Here is a 20,519-nt window from a genome sequence, read left to right on the forward strand (position 1 = left end):
TGAGAGATTGTGCACCATTGTGAGGAAAGTACCCTCAAAACTCAAGAGGGTGGTACGCAGCAGTACCCCTAGCTGTTGATTTGAAATCTGTCCGTTGTCTGTTATCTTATGAGTAAGCAAAACCTTTTAGGATTTGTGCCACAATTCTGAGATTAAATAAATAAATCTTTGATCTTGTTGTGTTGATCTCCCATCTTGATTCTTTCTTTATTACCCCCATTGCTAACAGTGCCGGTTCTTACGTGACCGGTATGCCTACTGTGGCTGCTGCCGCCGGCAGCGTCAGACCTGTCGGGCACAGCGGCTCTGGCAGGCAGTCTCCTAGTTTGCTGGTCCGGAAACAAGGGTGCCGGTGAGCTTACCAGCACCCTTGTTTCCACACCGGCAAACGTGTAATGATGCCCATAGCTTTAAAACCCAAGGGGATTTGTTAGACTCACATTGATCTGTATGATATGAAATTAGGTCATGCATTGGAAATACCTTCTGCAGTTTTGTTAATGCTTTGATACCAGAAATGGTCTTTACTGCTTTTTACAAATGCAGTTAAACCCAACTAGAAATAAATCACTTCATCTCACCGAAAGGATGCTCTTAAGGTACAGAGATGTTTATTATCAGTATGGTGGTACATGAAAAAGTAGCTGTATTGGAATTTCTGCCACTTTTACCAGAGCACCATACTACTAGTTTGCAATTGACTCAGTTGTCCTGGGTAGCACCTACTCTTGTCTGTAACAAAATGTCTAAATTGTGCTTGAGCGATTGTGAACCATTGTGAGGACAATACCCTCAAAACTCAAGAGGGTGGTACGCAGCAGTACCCCTAGCTGTTGATTTGAAATCTGTCCGTTGTCTGTTATCTTATGAGTAAGCAAAACCTTTTAGTATTTGTGCCACAATTCTGAGATTAAATAAATAAATCTTTGATCTTGTTGTGTTGAACTCCCATCTTGATTCTTTCTTTATTACCCCCATTGCTAACAGTGCCGGTTCTTACGTGACCGGTATGCCTACTGTGGCTGCTGCCGCCGGCAGCGTCAGACCTGTCGGGCACAGCGGCTCTGGCAGGCAGTCTCCTAGTTTGCTGGTCCGGAAACAAGGGTGCCGGTGAGTTTACCAGCACCCTTGTTTCCACACCGGCAAACGTGTAATGATGCCCATAGCTTTAAAACCCAAGGGGATTTGTTAGACTCACATTGATCTGTATGATATGAAATTAGGTCATGCATTGGAAATACCTTCTGCAGTTTTGTTAATGCTTTGATACCAGAATCGGTCTTAACTGCTTTTTACAAATGCAGTTAAACCTAACTAGAAATAAATCACTTCATCTCACCGAAAGGATGCTCTTAAGGTACAGAGATATTTATTATCAGTATGGTGGTACATGAAAAAGTGGCTGTATTGGAATTTCTGCCACTTTTACCACAGCACCATACTACTAGTTTGCAATTGACTCAGTTGTCCTGGGTAGCACCTACTCTTGTCTGTAACAAAATGTCTAAATTGTGCTTGAGCGATTGTGCACCATTGTGAGGACAATACCCTCAAAACTCAAGAGGGTGGTACGCAGCAGTACCCCTAATTGTTGATTTGAAATCTGTCCGCTGTCTGTTATTTTATGAGTAAGCAAAACTTTTTAGTATTTGTGCCACAATTCTGAGATTAAATAAATTAATCCATAATCTTGTTGTGTTGATCTCCCATCCTGATTCTATCTTTATTACTATTTACCCTCCTGGACATATCAGGATATAGCCAGGCGCCCTTTATTATTTATCTTGACCTAGCACAACCCACGGTTGTAGGGCCATTTACATCCAGAGTATGGATTTAAAACTATACTCACACTATCTTACACACAGTGTAAATCATGGAAAAAGTCAACATAATTTCATACACAGATAAATACTTCCAGAAACTGCTAGGTACTACGTCCTCTGTCAGATCACAAGGAGGAGCCATTGCACAAGGATCAAACAAAGATGATCTAGACGCTATACACCAAAAGAAAAAGAAACTGATCCGCACTGAAATGCACAGTACTTTCATGTTGGAATATTTAAAAGCCGGCATCAAATCCGAGGGACTCCAGGTAAAAAACATCCCACGAGTTTTCACAGACAACCCCAAATTTAAAATCAATTTCAGCGGATTGGGCAATAGGTGCAGTCGTGACTGGATCATCCTAATCATTGACACAGCGGAAGAAGAATGTAAAAAGCAAGAAGAAGAACTAGCCGCTTTAGAAAAAAAAGTTCTCAACGACACCACCATAGCTGACGCCAAGCTCAAACTTGAGAAATTAGAAGAAGTTGTGAAGTTGAAACAAATCACAATAGATCGGAAGGTGCAAAAATTCAAAAAAGATCTCAATAATTACGGAGAAAAGAAAACTTACCCATACCTTAGGGAGAACTACTACAGGGATCTACAACAACAGCAGTTCAACAACTACAACAGACGGAAAAGAATCGTAACTTTTTCTGGAAGCTCCGGATCATCAAGTGGGAATAACGCCAGCCCCCCTGGTGGGAGCAAACCAACAGCACCCCCTCAACATCCTTTTTTTTCAGAGGGGGGCCAATGGGAACGCCCCAAGAGGAGACCACAACAGATAGGCCGATACATGCGCACCAGCCAATGGTACTCCAACCAAGCTTAACACAAATACCAATTTTCAACCTCTCCTCCAGAATGCTAAACAATGCAGAACAAGCACTTTTAGAGAGAGGACTCTCCTTTGTCCCCACTACTAAAGCCGATTCATTCCAGACAGAAGCAGATCTGAAAAGATTCTTCAGGAACCTTAGATTGAAATACTTCTTTGAGGTTTATGTACCCAAAAACCAAGAGAGTGACAACATGGCCGAGCAAGACCAAGAAAAACATCATGAGAATAGCACTGGTCTGAGACCCCGGTCTACTTTCATGCCACCACCACATACCATCCCGGTGGAATTTGACACCTTTGAGAAAATAGTGATGAAAACGGTCATAGAGGGACTATCACACAAACATTTCTATCAAAACAACCTTAACCAAGAAGAAAGGAAAGCTATAAATGCACTTAACACCGATCGTACTATCACTGTCAAACCAGCTGACAAAGGAGGTGGGATAGTACTCATGGACACCAAGGACTACAATCAAGAATGTCTACGACTGTTGGCAGACACCACATCATAATAGAAACTCAACAGAGAGCCTACGCAACGACTACAAGAAGAGATTGCTAGCCTCACAAGACACGCAGAAGAAGAGGGAAGAGGGTTGGATCTGCAAGGACAAACGCAGATTCCTCAAAAAAAAACTCACCCCAGAATTCCTGCTTTTTACATCTTACCAAAGATACATAAACACACCAAGAAACCTCCTGGCAGACCCATCGTCTCGGCCTGCAACTCTTTGCTAGAACCACTTTCACTATATACTGATTTCTTCATGAAACCCTTCATAGGAAAAATGAAATCCTTCTACAAGACACCACCAACACCATCAAGATCCTACAGACCCTTGCTCTCACCTCAGACTGTATCCTGGTGACCATGGATGTAGAGTCCCTATATACCTCTATACCCACAACAGGAAGGTTTAGAAGCATTATCCATCCACCTCCACAGAAGACCTGATGTCACCACCACACCAACGAATTTCATACTGGAATGCATCCGTTTAGCCATGTCAGAAAATGTCTTCCTGTTTGAGAAACAGATATACCAGCAAGTGAAGGGGGTCAGTATGGGCACCACTTTTGCCCCAGATGTGGCTAATCTAAACATGGCCCAATACGAGGAAGACCACATCTACAACAGCAGCAATCCCTACTTAAACAACATCCAAGTGTGGCGTCGATACATAGACAATGTCCTCCTCATTTGGCGAGGCCCGAGGCCAAACTCATAGCTTTCCACCAGTGGCTCAACAAACGGAACCTTGACATCAAATTTACCCTTGAATGGGACTTCCAGACAATCAACTTCCTGTATCTACACATATATCGGTCTGGAAACAACCTTAAGACAGAACTCTTCAGAAAGACAACAGACAGGAACAGCCTTCTACACTTTACCAGCTACCATCCTGTAGGACTCAAATATAACCTACCATATGGCAAGTTCCACCTTGTACGTAGAAACTACACTGAAAAAGAGAAATTCGAGTTCCACACCCAACAACTACAGACACGTCTCACAGAGCGAGGCTACCCACGAAGTCAGTTAAAATGGCTAAAAAGAGAGCAGCCAATACAGACCGTACCATCTACCTCAGCCTTAAGGAAAAGAAACCAATCGAGAGAACAGTCTGCGTCACCACATTCAGTGGTTCAAGCAATCTGACAAAATCTGCTATCAATAAACATTGGCATTTGATCAAAAATGAGGGGACCCTGTCGAAAAAACCTCTTTTTGCTTTAAAAAAAAACAAAAACCTTCGAGATACCTTGGTACACACTTTCCTAGAACCGGAAAAGGATATGCCAACACTGTGGAATCTACCACCGTGGTCGGTCACTTTAGTTGTGGCTGATGTGTGGCATGCAGATACACAAAATCCAGCAAAACTTTTGATTACAAAGACTTCCACTGGACTCAGAAAAACTACACCAACTGCGAAAGCAAATACGTCATTTATGTTATCAAATGCCCCTGCGACCTACTCTACATTGGCAAGACGATCAGGGCCATCAAACAACGCATTGGTGAACATTGGTCATGCATTAAAAATGCAGTGGCTGACAAACCACCATTTCACCAAAAAAGGACATACCAAAGAACATTTCACCTGGACGATTGTACAACAACTAACCCCCCAGTAACGAGGGGGCGATATAAATCTATCTCTAACTCGGTGGGTCCATAGATTGGACACCGTGAAAAACTGACTGAATATCACAGTAGAATGGAAGCTTTTTTGGAACTAATCCACAGCCGTCTAGCCATTCATGACCTAACTGAGCCCATGCCAAGCCCTGGTTCCCCAACATAGAGTTCACCATGTGTCTATAATTTGTCCCATCTTTGCACTCATACCCGTGGGTTAATTTTCCCCAATGTACGCAAACAACACGCGCTAGGTTTGGTAAAGCACACACCTGTTCCCCTGGAATTACCCCTTTGTCCGGGATATATAAAACTATCTGCCATGGTACCCAATCCTTGAAAGCTGGTCAATATAGACACGTGGCCATATTTGTTCTTAATTAAACATAGGTCGCTCTGAAAGCATCAGTCTTTTGCAGTTTACATGTCAGATGTACCCAGAAATCTAGAAATATCAGTGTAAATGTGGATGACACTTTGGTATGCACAACTGTGTTTTCTCTCTGTTTATAACTATGCAATTGTCACATGGGAATAAGTTGATCTAAGCTTTGAATTATCAGAGCAAACATGGAACATTCGTTCAACACTGTGGCATGCACAACAGTGCGTTTTCTGACAACATGTTTAGCTGGCTACAAACCCCAGCACTTTTTCAATGTAGAACACTTGTCTGACTTTGTCGTATCATCAATCCTCATCTGTGCGAGAAATGCATTCAAGGGGCCCGAGAGACCATTTTGTCAAACAATGTTTTGTATTCCAGTTATGTATACTTCTTGTGTAAACACACTAGCTGCGCTCTAGTAGTGGCGTCCATGCTACAATGTACTGAGCATATACCTTGGTCCAATGTCCTGTATATATGTCTTATCTTGCTACTGTGGACACAACAGTATGCAAGTGTCACAGGGACATAACTCGGTTGTATTGAGTGTGCCAGAGAGACCAATTTGTCAATATTTTGTATTGCACCTTTGTATACATTCTGTGTATGTATTGCATTTTTTAAGTGGCCATTGTGCACACAACAGTATGCAAATCTACACAAAGACATCACACGGGTACATTTAAATCACCACCTTCAATGCCACATCTGTGCCTGGATTTCGATTACAAACCAATTGTTTAAAAACACATTGACTGGCTCCTTTCTTTTTTACGTGCTGACACGGGCCGATACACCAGGACCACATTTCCCATCATTCTTCGGGCATCACGTGCCGCGTTCTGGGCGCTACAGTCATCAGCAGCCTATCCAGATTACTTTCATTTTCTTTTCGTACGAGCTTCACACGCCCCCCTTTTCATTGGCCCATATGTCTCACCGTGAATGGTTGCTACAGCCTGGGGGCGGAACAGCCGTAGTTTCTTTTACCTCAGTATTGCTCAGTTCACGGCGATGTCTATCTAGTGAGACCGAGTCGTACGTGCAGCAAATACAAGTAAGTGAGACGGGTTCCTGGGTTTCCCACTGGAGCACTTTCACTCTGCATCCCCACTACCGTTTTTCTTACGGGCACGGACGGCATATGCATCCATCCTGCAAGCATGCACTAGACACCCACAACACGCCGGTGGCTTTTATAATGCTTTTATCTACCTTCACACAAACCACATCTAGACTGATACTGCCGCACACCATCCCTTCAAGATGGTTTATGCACTCATACTGGCACATGCCGCACGGAGCCCGTAGTCAACAGAGGCACTTTATCTATTGCATACCAATGTCCAGCACTGTTAGGCACAATACCTCCTCACGTGTCACAGCTCTTGGCTTTACCTTCTTGCATGCCACCAACGGCATGCAGCACAGAACCTTGGTCCTTTCCTCATGGATCATATTTCCATTATCCCTTCTCTTAGCACTGCTGAGAGACACACGCCACTTACGGGTGTTGCTGCACCCTGGACTACCTACCACATCCAGGACCTGTAGAGTGACCTCCACTCAAGTCCACAGAGCAGTGTATTCATCACACCGCTCCACCAGTCTCCAATAAATTGTTCAGTTGGAAACTGTTAGAAGCTTTACTGCTGCATCGTTCTTTTGACGGTAAGCCTCTTAGAAGTGCACTCTTGAGTGCATCTGTTGACACCAATCAGTTACTAATAAGTATCTGAAATTACAAATAATATAGAGATCCCACACGACCATAACTACTTTTCACCATTTTATTCAAACAGATATCCCACGGACAGTGTTACCCTTCACCCCTATGATGAAGAAGGCCACACCAACAACTAGCTCCCACGTACCACTACAGTTGGCCGAAACACTACAGTGTCGATTTATGACACAAAACCATATCTCATCTATCTGTTCACACTTGTTGTTGTGTGTTATGTTTGACAATACCCATGGACCATCAGTTGTCCTGGGTAGCACCTACTCTTGTCTGTAACAAAATGTCTAAATTGTGCTTGAGAAATTGTGCACCATTGTGAGGAAAAAACCCTGAAAAGAGGGTGGTACGCAGCAGTACCCCCAACTGTTGATTTGAAATCTGTCTGTTGTCTGTTATCTTATGAGTAAGCAAAACATTTTAGTATTGGTGCCACAATTCTGAGATTAAATAAATGAATCCATAATCTTGTTGTGTTGATCTCCCATCCTGATTCTTTCTTCATTACTATTTACCCTCCTGGGCATATCAGGACATAGCCAGGCACCCTTTATTATTTATCTCTATGTGAAGGGGGACTTACAGTTTACTGTCGCCTGAATTCCCAGGTCGCCAGACTTGAAATCTCCCGGTGGCACCGGGAAGTCAGGCGGCAGTCACATTTTACGAGTTCAGCGAGCAACCCGCCGGTATAACCGGCAGGGTTACCGCCAGACTCGTAAGGAGGCCTTTGTCATTATTTCATAAAGCATGCAGCATTATACACCCTTCTCATTTCTGATCACCCCCATTCACATTTTTTAAGGGACAAACATCCCTGCAATTGTCCCCCCTCCCTCCCATCAATGTCTAATGGCTCCCATTGTAATGCTCTGTGCCAGGTCATTGAGGGTTCTGAGCAGGAACACCATGCTCGGCACCCTAATTGTCCTGCCAGCGGGGTTTCCCACTGCTAAATGTCCCAGTCTGGCTCTAACAAAGCCACTGGGGGGCCCTCCCTGTATCCAGCACTCTGCACGCTACTGCCATCAGTGCTCACTCAGGGTTCACCGGGAACTGCCAATGACGGCCATTCCAGAGCCTTTTGTTACTTTTCTGCCTCAGTGGTATTTTTAAAATTGTAGCATTACCCTCATTGTGGCATCTACAGGGTCCCCCAGGATGTTCGCCAAGTCTCACCATGTCTCACATGGAACTATCAATGGCTGCTCGTCTTCAGTCCTTCACTAAGCTTTGCCCCCTGGAGGCATTTTTAAAATTGAAGCAACTCCCTCAGTACGGCATCCAGAATGTCCATCAGTAGGTTCGCCAGATCTCACAGTGGGACTGCCAATGTCGGCCCTTTTGCAGTCCTTCTACTGGATAGTGGGGCAGTGACCTTATTTCTTTTCCCCTGGGTTAAAAGGGAAATAATGTAGTAAATATTTGGTCACGGGAGGGCTATGGTGGGGGGAGGGAGCAGACATGTAAGACAAGAAACATGTGATGGTTCACGCTGCTCTATCATAGTTCTCCTTCGGAAATGGTTTCTCTTGGATTGACAGCATGATGTGAAAACATAATGTGAATGCACAGTGTCATTGACTAAGGTTTATATATGATCAATTGTCTTTTGTAGGGAGAGTCTTTGTCCACGAATGGGCCCACCTTCGATGGGGCGTATTTGATGAATACAACAATGACAGACCTTTCTACATCTCTGGAAGCATTAAAGTAGAAGCAACAAGGTAACCTTCTTCCCCAGTGCTCCAGTGTTGATCATTTCACTTGGATGAATACAGGTTATTTCGCTCATCTTCTACTGACTATCGCTACCTTTTACAGCATGTTGGCAAAGTCTGCATGATACTCCTCCGTTTGTTATGGTACTGACACATACTGTGGATGTCCCACCACAGTGGAGCTTAGTGGTTGGTTGTACTAGTTATGCAATGATTATTCAACCAATCACTAACCAGGCTGAATGGCACGATTCATTGCACTGAAGTTTATTTGAATTTCGATTAACAAAGCAGCACTCTGGGCTTAAGATCAGATGCTGCAACCTGGCAAATGCCAACTTTGTCTATAATATTTCAGCAAAAATATTTTAGCAGGTGAAGACTGATGGTCTGGAACTTTGCCCAGAGCAATGCCAGAGGTTAAGATTAATTCTAAACCTTCCAGTCATCACCTCTTTTATTTTGCGGTTATATTTCAGTCCTGAGGTCTTAAACCATATTTGTTTACCATCCTAAAAGTACATAGATGGATGTTATCCAGCAAATTTGGCCAAAGACATTTTTTTAACTCTTTCATTAAACAAAATGATGTCTCGACATAAGTTCAAAATATACAATTATTTGTCATCTAATTCATTGCACTACAAGTATACAAATCAGTTTCAAAGTGAATTAATTTCTTACAGTCCTCATGTTTCTCACAATGAAGTACATTGTCAAGGCAAAATCAATTGTTTATCTTTACTGGCCCAACACCAATGAATAGTCTGTTAAAAGGACCAGTTCTGTAACCAACAATCTCTTTAATGATTTAACTGTTCTAATGACCAGAGGTGCAGGCGAGCCGAAAGTCTGACACAGTTGTCCCATCACCATTGATATTAATTTTGAGGAAGGAAGGCATCAGCAGATTTTAATACCCCACTAATTGATCAAATGAATAAAGGGATGAGAATTTGAGACCCCTTTTAGAGAAAGCAGAATATATTTAAGAACAGATTGCTGGTTGCAGAAGTTACATATTGGGAAAATAATCTTCACTAAAGCCTATATTATTTGTAAATTCTATGTATCGTCACATTGTATATGGCACTCTCCTACCAAATTTTTTAGATACATGTCAAATGATACTGGTTACATAAAGGCAAGCCTTCTTAGCCACATAGGCTTTTGAGAAGGAGTGTTAATGTGGATTAATTAGGCAACAAGCAGTGGTGGAGTTAGAGGAGGGATTGAAGGGGTGGTTGCACACCCCAGGACTAATTATAGATTCTGATGATCCATGCTTGCCACCCATCAACTTATGAAATTATATTTACCTGTGCCTTAGAAGGGGGCCTTTTCCCCCAGGACCCTTGGTCCTGGGGGAAAAGGCCCCCTTAAGTTCCGGAAGCTCCTTAAGTTCCGGAAACTCTTCAAGACCATCCTCTTCTCTTCCTCTTTCTCTCTCTCTCTCCCTTGCTAACCTCCTCTCTCTGTCTCTCCAGCCCCAGTCCTCCATCTCTCCCTAACTCTATTCAGCTTTCGCTGACTAGTCACCTGACTCACCTCCAGAGCCTCACAGGTCCCAGGTTCCCTTGCCGGTCTTTGCACTTGTCTCCCGGTCTCTGCACTTGCTCAGCACCACTGCACTTTCAGCATACGTTCTATGAGAGAGGTAACCTCTCTGCACTTAACCTAGGGCCCTGCTGGACTGGGCACAAGTGTTTCCCCTCACCCCTCCCTTGCACTTCTGTCTGTACACTTGGATGACCTGTGTAAGTTCTGTCTTGTTCCCCCTTTGTCTCTCCTCCCTAATCTGTTTCGCCTGGTACACTTCATGCACTTGCACCAGGAGAAATGCCGTCAGACCTAGTACGCTAGTTACTTTTTTGTTAGATCATTAAGAAACTTTAAGGCCTAAGAATGACTACAGTATTCCCTTGCTCCCTTCCTGCCTTGAAGTGCTTTGAAACACTTCACTTGTGTATAAGCATTGTACAAATAAACAATTACAATTACCCCAAAATCTGCCTTCACTGCTGGATAAGAGCCTATACATCATCAGTAATGTTGGACATTGCCTTATTACTTGAACACATATTTGTGAATTCTGGGTTCTCTCACATAAACCATCTGCAGACTTTTTTTTCTATCTTTACTTGATGGCCGTTGAGTGAACTGGTGGGTGCTGTTGTCATTGCCAACCTCTAATATAGCAGATCATTCTGCTTCAGAACTCATAATTTCCCCTTTGCCACGATGAAGCTACTTTTGAAGCTCAATTAATGAGGAAATATCTGCAAAAAATCACATCATGTGTCTGTAATCTGTCTAACTGTTATTGTTTAAAAAATTGCTGTTCTGTAGCTCCATTGAGCTGCTCAGAGAATGGAAGCACTCCTTGCAAGCTCTGCAATTGAGGGAGCAATTGACATGTACATTTCCTTAAATACCCCCAAAACAGAGATATTAAATGTTCCTGTTTATTTATTTTATTTCTCATTTCGCTCCACATGCCCATGGGCCCCAGGGCACACAATTAACATAAACAAAACAGATAAAGATATGGCCAAGGTCAGGAATAATGTGGAGCATTTAACAAGGCATCACACGTTTAGCCTAGATTCAGATTGAACAGGTACGTTTTGACTGCCCCTTTGACAGCTGACACGGAGTTGGAAGCTCTAATTGTTAGTCTAAGTATATTCCATTCTTTGGGGGCCTGCACCGGAAAGCTAGCACCTTCAAATTTAGGACATGGTTGTTCAAATTTGTAGTTCTCGCTAGAGCAAAGATGTTGCAAAGAATGATCAACTGTAAGCTGCTCTGAAAGATATGAGGGGGTAATGGAGGTACACATTTATAGGATAATGGTAAGATTTTATGCAAAATCCTGCGCTTAACTGGCAGCCAGTGCAATGCCCTCCTGGAATCGGCAATGTGGTTCTGTTTTCAGAGACCAAAGACTGCTCATACTGCATTGTTCTGGGTAGTCTTAAGAGCCACAAGGTTAGTTTGTGTTGTTCCATTTAAAAGACTATTACAATAGTCAAGTCTTGGAGTTGATTAAGGCTGATGCCAAGATAGATCTATTGCTAAGTGAGATATATGGCTTGATTTGATTAAGAAGCCTCACCACACAACCACAAGATGAGCGCGTGTGTTGACACATGAGTCCTCATGTTCAGTTCTGCATCTAGATGGGCGACTAGGGTTTTGACACAATGTTTAACCCTAATCTGATTATTGGCGATATTGAAGCTCTCATTAAATGTATCGAGTTTCTTGAGTCCCAACAGTAGCCACAATAAGAAGTTTGTCATGCAGTGTAGACATTGTTCACATTTTTGGAATCCTTGTCATAGTTGCCTGAAGTTCAAATACCATCTGGCTGTTGTCTGCATAGTTGGTATATCGGACACCCAGGCAGTTCAGTAAGTCAAGCAGTGGCCTTATATAGAAATTGAAAAGAGATGGCGATATGCAGGATCCCTGTGGGACTCCAGCATTAACAACATCTTGGGATGATTGAACATTATACACTGTCACTATTGATACCCGAAGGCCAAGAAGCCTTGATGTAAAAATCAGCTAGGCCCTTCACTGATCGCCAAGAACTGCATGGACGACTAGGTCGAAGAGCGCAGAGATATCCAATAGCATCAACAATGCTGGATTCCCTTTTTCATCTATGCCAGTCCAGGTAGTTTTAAGATCCAGGAGGACTGTTTCTGTCCCATGCCGTGCTCTGAAACCGGACTGATGTGTGCCCAGGATGTTTTTTTTTTCAAGAAAGTCCTCAAACTGAAGATAGGCCACTTTGTCCAGGATCTTGAGCAGAAAGTGTACGTTGGTTATGGGGTGATAATTTTGTGCTGAGGAAGGGTTCAAAGGGCTTTTTTTCAGTAAAGGGGTGACCCAAACCTTCTTCAAAGAGGCTGGAACTATGCCCTCACTAAACGATAGATTAACCATTCTTGTGATCCAAGGTGTCACAAAGGTGAGCGATTCTTTAAGAATAGCGGTGGGGCATATGTTTCCCTTGCATGAAGTGGGTTTTAGGTTGGCAACTATCTTGAAGATCTCTGCTTCAGTACATTGTTTGAATGAAGTTTGAATTTGGATGTCTGAAAGTTGGCATTGCTGGTATCTGAAATAGGCCTATCATCTGATAAAGCGTTCAACGTCAATTTTTGTTATTGAATGATTTCCTGAGGACAATCAATTAGATTTGAAAATTCTTCCTGTATCATTTGGCACCAGGCTGTGTCTCATTCGATGACATGCTTGCTTTCACTTTTTTCCCTCAACTTGCTTCAGAACTTTGAATAGCTCACTAGAACTAGATTTAGTATTACTAATTTTAGTGTTGTGATATTTACATTTTGCTTCAGTAATGGTTTTCTTAAAGTTCTTGACTGCAACTTTATAGTTTGTTAGGGCCTGGGGAGACGGATTTCTATGACATTCTCTCTCAAGTGCACTTTGCTTTGATCTTGACTGTGGCACGTCATCATTAAACCAGGTATTCTTTGGGGTTTCAGGTTTAATTAGCTTGGATTATTCTGGGGTTAAGGTCTCTATAACAGAGGATATGGCAGATGACAAATGAGTGACCAAAGAAGTGACGCTTCCAATGAGTCGGGGGGGGGGGGGGCAGTTTTGTTTTCAGGAGTGAGATATATTTGGATTGAGTCCCATTCTTAAAGTTGCAACACTTTTGATACATTCTTGGCAATTTGTCCATACAAACAGGTGTTTCAGGGAGGCACACTGTTAAATGGACTAGGAAATGGTCAGACCATCGACATCTAGAAGAAGTGGGGTTCATGACATTCAGGTGATGCATCAGAACCCAGTCAATGATGTGACCGGCCCTGTGTGTGGGTTCTTTAACTCATTGGATATAGTTAACCATATTCATTGCTTAGAGTAATGAGTTGGCTGATTTGTCCTGTTTATCCTCTGCCCAATAGTTAAAATCCCCTAGAATAATAATAGGTGACTTTGGCTTGGTTAAAGTATTAAGAATAGCAAGAATTTGCTGCACAAAAAAGTCATATCTTTAGGCGGTCTGTAAATGGTTAGAATGGTGATAGATAGATTGGGATTTATTTTTATTTTAATGAGCAGACTTTCACAACCGTCTAGGGCAGTGTGATTTACTTCATGGCAGTCCCATTGTTTTTTAACCAACAGTGCCACTCCTCCTCCTCGCTTCTCTATTCAGTCAGCCCGGAAGATATTGTAGTCCTGTGGGACTGCAAATAAGGCAGAAAAATGAGTTTTTTTTTATTGCATATAATCAACAACTTGTGATTTTTACAAAGACGAGTTGATTTGTTGAGAATTGAGAATTTTCTTCGTAAAAGTAGAAATAAAAGTGATGAAAAAGAATAATTCCGTTCGTTGCCTCTTTCACACCTCTAAATTACATTTTCCTTCATTTTTTCGAAAGCTATTGTCAAAAGTTTTGCTGAGTTGTATTATTCAGCCAGGTCTCAGTAATACTCAGTATGTTGAGAGTAGAAGTGACAAGGTAGTCTTCTACCTCTGCTCCATGCTGAACTAAGGAGCCTGTATTTAGGAGCGCCATATTGAGAACTGATGACGAAGGGGGTGCTGATGTTGTATAGGGAGGTGTCAAATTGGGATTGGTATTGACAGGTTTGATGAGTAAGGTGTCTAAATCGGTGGTAATATGGTTTGTTATAGGGTTTGTTTCTAGGGGATGCATGTAGAGTTGTTACTGAGTTGTCCCCCTCATATTAGTGCTTGTAGGTGGAGGGACCTGTGTCTTTATGGTTTCATTTACAACCAGGTATGGCAAGTCAATAGTTGCTACTCCCATCTCTTTGATGCTAATCTGAGTGTTAGCGACGGGCAAACTATTCAGACTATTGATACTAGAACAGCATACTAATACGCTTTGATGTTTGTTCATGATAGCAATCACCATTACAATCACAGCAAACCACATGCACTTCACCACACTGCAACAACAAACAAACAAACAACACATAAGTCACACCGAGAAGATAACAAGAGGACTCACATCAATCTGATATTCACACCCAAGCTCAGCGCACAGTGAAAACCAAACTGAAGCTGCCAACAGGGCATCATCTTTCTCACTTTCCTACTCCCTCTTCACCCTACTAACCCCACCCCACCTTCTTGTTTGCAGATCTGCTTGAGCACCTGGGGACCAATTCCGTTGGTGATGTGCGCGGTACAAATACCTTTAACAAGAACATTATCATTATCTTGTACCACTGCCCTAGAACTGCATAGTTGATCAAATAACTCGCTCAGGTGAGCAATGGTAAAGAAAAATGAGTGCAAAGCTTACTTGATGGAGATAGGGATAGGGATAGGTGAGGATCTCTTACCACACTTCCCGGACACTAACCGGCACAAACCGCGGCCTCCCCTAAAGCGCTGGTGCTGACGTGCCGCTGAGGGCCTTAAGGTCCTTAGAGAGTGCTAGGGGAGGTAGTTCCCAGAAACTACGGTGCAAACTACTTACAGTGTAACAGTTTGCAACTAGGAAAGCTGACAGTGCGCAATGAGCGGATTAAGCTTGCTCTCTTACCACAAGACTTAACGTGCCTAATGGGAAAAGGCTGCTCACTCGCACAATAGCAGTGTAATGCCAGTATTAGTGATAGTCATAATTAAGCAGTAGGCCCGGAGCTGGGGGGACATTACCACTTCAGGTAATGCCCGGGCGCATTACCTGAAGTGGTAATGACCCCCCTGTAGGGGCCTATTGCTATTAGTACACCGGCACATAAGACCGGGGTACTAAAAGTATTTTTTTTCTGGTTGGAAAGGCTCCGGAACATAAACAGAATTTATTTTTTTAAAACATGGCCGGCGGGGAAGGGAAAACAAAGTAGTTTTTCATTATTGTCTATGTGCCCTATTAATGGGCTTCGGAGGCTTCCTGGGTTGTGGACAGGTTTTGGAGGTTTTGGAGATTGGCTTTCATGTGCCCTGAAATTCTAAACCAGTTGGGAACTGATGAGGATACACTATGAAATATACAGATGCAGTCAAGAGAAAGTTGCCGGAGCTTGACTGGATAGAAACCGGCGACCGAAGATTAACACACAAATCTATGAGAAACAAACTTTTGAAATACAAAAACTGACACAATTCTCACAAATAAACCTGCACTAAAATTAAATTTTTGTCACATACTCATTGAATGGTAATAAAAACAGAAGAAAGGTTTCTGCATAGTGGAGTAGATTATTCGTGTTTAAGGTTTATATTCTGACCATCAGTTCTCAATCACTGTTCACACTAGGAGGTACCAACTCGAACATCAACTGTAGTTGTTCTAGAAATTTCGTTATTGCTATCATCAGTAGTTTACTCTCATAGTTGTGTAGTTGGCACCACCGTTCTTCACTACAATAAGTGCGATGTTTTTCCATCTCTTTTCTTAAGCATTTCTCTCGTTGTTCACACAATTTACTGCAGAAGAGGACTAGATGTCTTAAATCTTCGTCCCCATTTGCGCAAAATCTGCAGATTGTGTTTCTTAAAGAAATCATCCGTCGGTTTCTCAGAACTTCTTTGGTTTCAAATATATTAAGACGGAATTTTAGATAGAGTCTTCTTAGATGTTTACATGGTACAATGCTCAGATATTTTGATAGAGTATTAACACTTCTGGCTTCTGTTGGTGTGTTTCTCATAGATTTGTGTGTTAATCTTCGGTCGCCGGTTTCTATCCAGTCAAGCTCCGGCAACTTTCTCTTGACTGCATCTGTATATTTCATAGTGTATCCTCATCAGTTCCCAACTGGTTTAGAATTTCTCTACTTTGTTGTCTCCATTCCAACAGAGCCGTTTTCCTTCCTTGTTTTTTGTTAATTCATATTTTAAATGGAGCCAGATCTGCATCCTTGTTAGTCTTTCAGAATAATGCTAGTTTATTCCATATTATTCTGACATTTAATGTGGAGGTCCCGATTTCATACAGGACACAAGCAGTTGGAGTGCTTTGAGGAATCTGGAGAACTTTCTTCCAAAAATAGCCTTCACATCTTGATCAGATCTTATACTCGCATCCAAACATATTTTCAGCTCCATAGGATAGTACTGGGATACATTTACTTTGATAGAATTTCCTGACCGGAACAACAGAAAATGTTCCATATTTTTAATGTATTATGATACCCTGTGATGTTAATTGCGTACAGTTACTTAGAAGTTTCTTCTTCAAGGGTTCATCATTTATTCTGGAATTGATCACCATTCCCAGATATCTTGTATAAGGAACCTTGATTAGTTTCTTTGTCCCCAGTGCCCAACTGGTTTTGAGTATCCTCATCAGTTCCCAACTGGTTTAGAATTTCCCTACTTTGTTGGCTCCATTCCAACAGAGCCATTTTCCTTCCTTGTTTTTTGTCAATTCATATTTTAAATGGAGCCAGATCTGCATCCTTGTTAGTCTTTCGGAATAACGCTAGTTTATTCCATATTATTCTGGCATTTAATGTGGAGATCCCGATTTCATACAGGACACAAGCAGTTGGAGTGCTTTGAGGAATCTGGAGAACTTTCTTCCAAAAATAGCCTTCACATCTTGACCAGATCTTATACTCGCATCCAAACATATTTTCAGCTCCATAGGATAGTACTGGGATACATTTACTTTGATAGAATTTCCTGACCGGAACAACAGAAAATGTTCCATATTTTTAATGTATTATGATACCCTGTGATGTTAATTGCTTACAGTTACTTAGAAGTTTCTTCTTCAAGGGTTCATCATTTATTCTGGAATTGATCACCATTCCCAGATATCTTGTATAAGGAACCTTGATTAGTTTCTTTGTCCCCAGTGCCCAACTGGTTTTGAGTATCCTCATCAGTTCCCAACTGGTTTAGAATTTCCCTACTTTGTTGGCTCCATTCCAACAGAGCCATTTTCCTTCCTTGTTTTTTGTCAATTCATATTTTAAATGGAGCCAGATCTGCATCCTTGTTAGTCTTTCGGAATAACGCTAGTTTATTCCATATTATTCTGGCATTTAATGTGGAGATCCGGATTTCACACAGGACACAAGCAGTTGAAGTGCTTTGAGGAATCTGGAGAACTTTCTTCCAAAAATAGCCTTCACATCTTGACCAGATCTTATACTTGCATCCAAACATATTTTCAGCTCCATAGGATAGTACTGGGATAACTTTACTTTGATAGAATTTCCTGACCAGAACAACAGAAAATGTTCCATATTTTTAATGTATTATGATACCCTGTGATGTTAATTGCTTACAGTTACTTAGAAGTTTCTTCTTCATGGATTCATCATTTATACTGGAATTTATCACCGTTCCCAGATATCTTGTATAAGGAACCTTGATTAGTTTCTTTGTCCCCAGTGCCCAACTGGATTTGAGTATACTTGACCTCCTTCCTCTTTTATTTTCGAGAACTAAAATTTCCGATTTTACTAAATTGATTTCAAGACCTAGATCTTCTGTGAAGGCTTTTAGAGCTGATAATTTTGGTTGCAAACCTATGGGTGTATGGTCTAAAAGGGCCATATCATCAGCATATAGGATATGATTAAGGTGGTATCCATTCACCTTCGGTGGAAATGACTTCACACTTGTTAATGCATCCCCAACTTCTGATATATAGAAATTAAAGAGTGTAGCTCCGAGGGGACACCCTTGCTTAACACCCTTTCCATTGGAATGGCATTTGTTAGATTTCCTAGGTTGTCCAACCGAACTTTGATGTGGGTTCCTGAGTATAGTTCTTTGATGGCTTCGATTAAACTGGTGTTGCAACCTCTTTCCTTTAGTTTTATCCACAGCGTTTCCTGATCTACACTGTCAAATGCATTAGCCATATCTATAAAGGCTAGGTACACTTTTTGTCCTGACCTGATTGCTTCCACCTTCAGCAAGCTCAGAATGAGGAGATTAAGGCTACAGCCCACTCCTTTTATGAATCCGGATTGTCGCTCATCGTAAATTTCCTATTGCCGGATCCATGCCATCAGTTGGATTAGTAATAAACTTGTGAAGACCTTCCCTAGCACATCGAGTAAGGCTATTGGCCGATAATTTGCGGGATTGGTGCGAATACCCTTCTTATAGATGGGAACTACTATTCCTGATTTCCACATTGATGGAATCCGTCTTTCTTTGATTATTTGTTGGAACAGGATATCACAGAATTCGGCCCACTCATCAATGTTGTCTTTCAAGTCGGCATTAAAAAGGCCATCTGGTCCCACTGCTCGCGAGGCACTGCTTTTTTTAATGCATGTTCGAATATCCTCCCGATCGATCTTTAGATCCCATGGTTGACTTAGTTGGGGGCTCAAGCAGCGTATGTTTTTCGTTTTTTTAAATAACTTTGTAAAATGGTTTTCCCACTCTTTTTCTGTTACCATGTTCATAAGAACTGCTTTCTCAGGATGTGTTGATTCATTTATTATTGACCAGAACCCTCTAGAATTTTTATGATTAAGCGCTTATAGCATTATCTCCGCATCTCTCTGTTCCATTAATGCTCTGCGTGCTTTACACCAGTTGTAATAGCTATTCTTCTCTTTCTTTATCAGACTCCTACATCCTTGCTCTTTTGACGCACGGAGTCCTCTTATTGTTTTTCTTAGTTCTCTTTTTTTTGTGCCACCTCAGGTTCGTATTGATGTTTTTGGTGACTTTGGTATAGGTCTTTTTTGCGAGTTCCTCTTTTTAGTTTTATAAATCTCAAACAAGTGATGGTATTCTATTGAATCCTTTAGAAGGGTATTATGTTTTGGTCTCAGAATATCGGTTATTGCCACAATATCATCATTTCTCAATCGTAATCTGTTGTGACCAGGTTGCACTGCTATTTGATGGTTCCATTGTTGGCGCTGTCTTAGATTTTGATTGTACCATTCCATTGACAGCACATTATGGTCACTTTGTTTGGTCTTTGTAACTTTAAAGGATCCAATTTCCTGTAGTATATTTCTAGAGACAAAAATGTAATCTAGGATAGATTTTTGTGTGCCTCTTTCCCAAGTCATTTCCGGCGGGATATCTCCCCTTGTAGTGCCATTCAGCATTACAAGATTTCTTGTTTCCATTTCCTCAAGAGATCTATCGCTTTTGCTCTTCTCGTCTTGGTTTGGTAATGCTCTTGAATTTCCAACTTGAATTAGCTTAATTTTGAAATCTCCACATATTATGATACGAGCATTCTGTTCCATTATTAAGATGTTATTAATAGTATCGAGTATTTCATCCTCAAATTTATGATGTGTTCCTTTAGTTGTATTCCAGTATATATTTAGTAAATAAAGTATTGTAAATGAGGATGATGTTTGTTCTACTGTTTCCAGATAGGTCTTTTGTAGATGCGACAAAATTATGTCTGATGATTTAATTCTTAGCCCACAGTTTCTTCTCACAAAAGTCAGTTGACCAGACATAGGGCAACCTTTTTTTCCCTGAATTGCTGGATTTATAGAAACATCAAAACCCTCCACACATGGGGTTTTAGTCATCCAGGTTTCTTGTAAGCATATCAAATCAGCTGTCACTATGACTTCTGGGGTCAACCTCAATAGATGTGAGAAGCCTCTCGTGTTCCAAGCGGCGAGCGAGACATTGTATGATTTCCCTTGGCATTAGCTCTGACTTGAGCCGTTTAATGATTTTGCTATCCATGACCAATCATTTCTTTCCTCATTGAGTATTTTTATCAATAAGATGCATCACTTTGTAGACGATACGAATACGAAACATAATCGACCTACTCAGGGTATGCACTTCCTTTTAGCATCATAGGAAAGTGTTAGAGAGAACAGGGTCAGCCTCTTGCATGTCCCCCC

At 41.6% G+C, this 20,519-nt stretch overlaps 1 protein-coding gene across 1 annotated transcript in view; it reads left to right on the plus strand.

Annotated features, from left to right (window-relative positions):
* Positions 1 to 20,519, plus strand: part of LOC138560069 (calcium-activated chloride channel regulator 1-like) — a 620,781-nt gene that overhangs the window by 169,631 nt on the left and 430,631 nt on the right. Inside the window, exon 4 of the mRNA XM_069642744.1 lies at positions 8,574 to 8,682. Within this exon, the coding sequence (XP_069498845.1) occupies positions 8,574 to 8,682 (109 nt within the window). The remainder of the gene's footprint in view (positions 1 to 8,573; positions 8,683 to 20,519) is intronic.

The sequence above is a fragment of the Ambystoma mexicanum genome, chromosome 1q, assembly GCF_040938575.1.
Source record: "Ambystoma mexicanum isolate Mex_15411 chromosome 1q, UKY_AmexF1_1, whole genome shotgun sequence".
NCBI classification, from domain to species: domain Eukaryota; kingdom Metazoa; phylum Chordata; class Amphibia; order Caudata; family Ambystomatidae; genus Ambystoma; species Ambystoma mexicanum.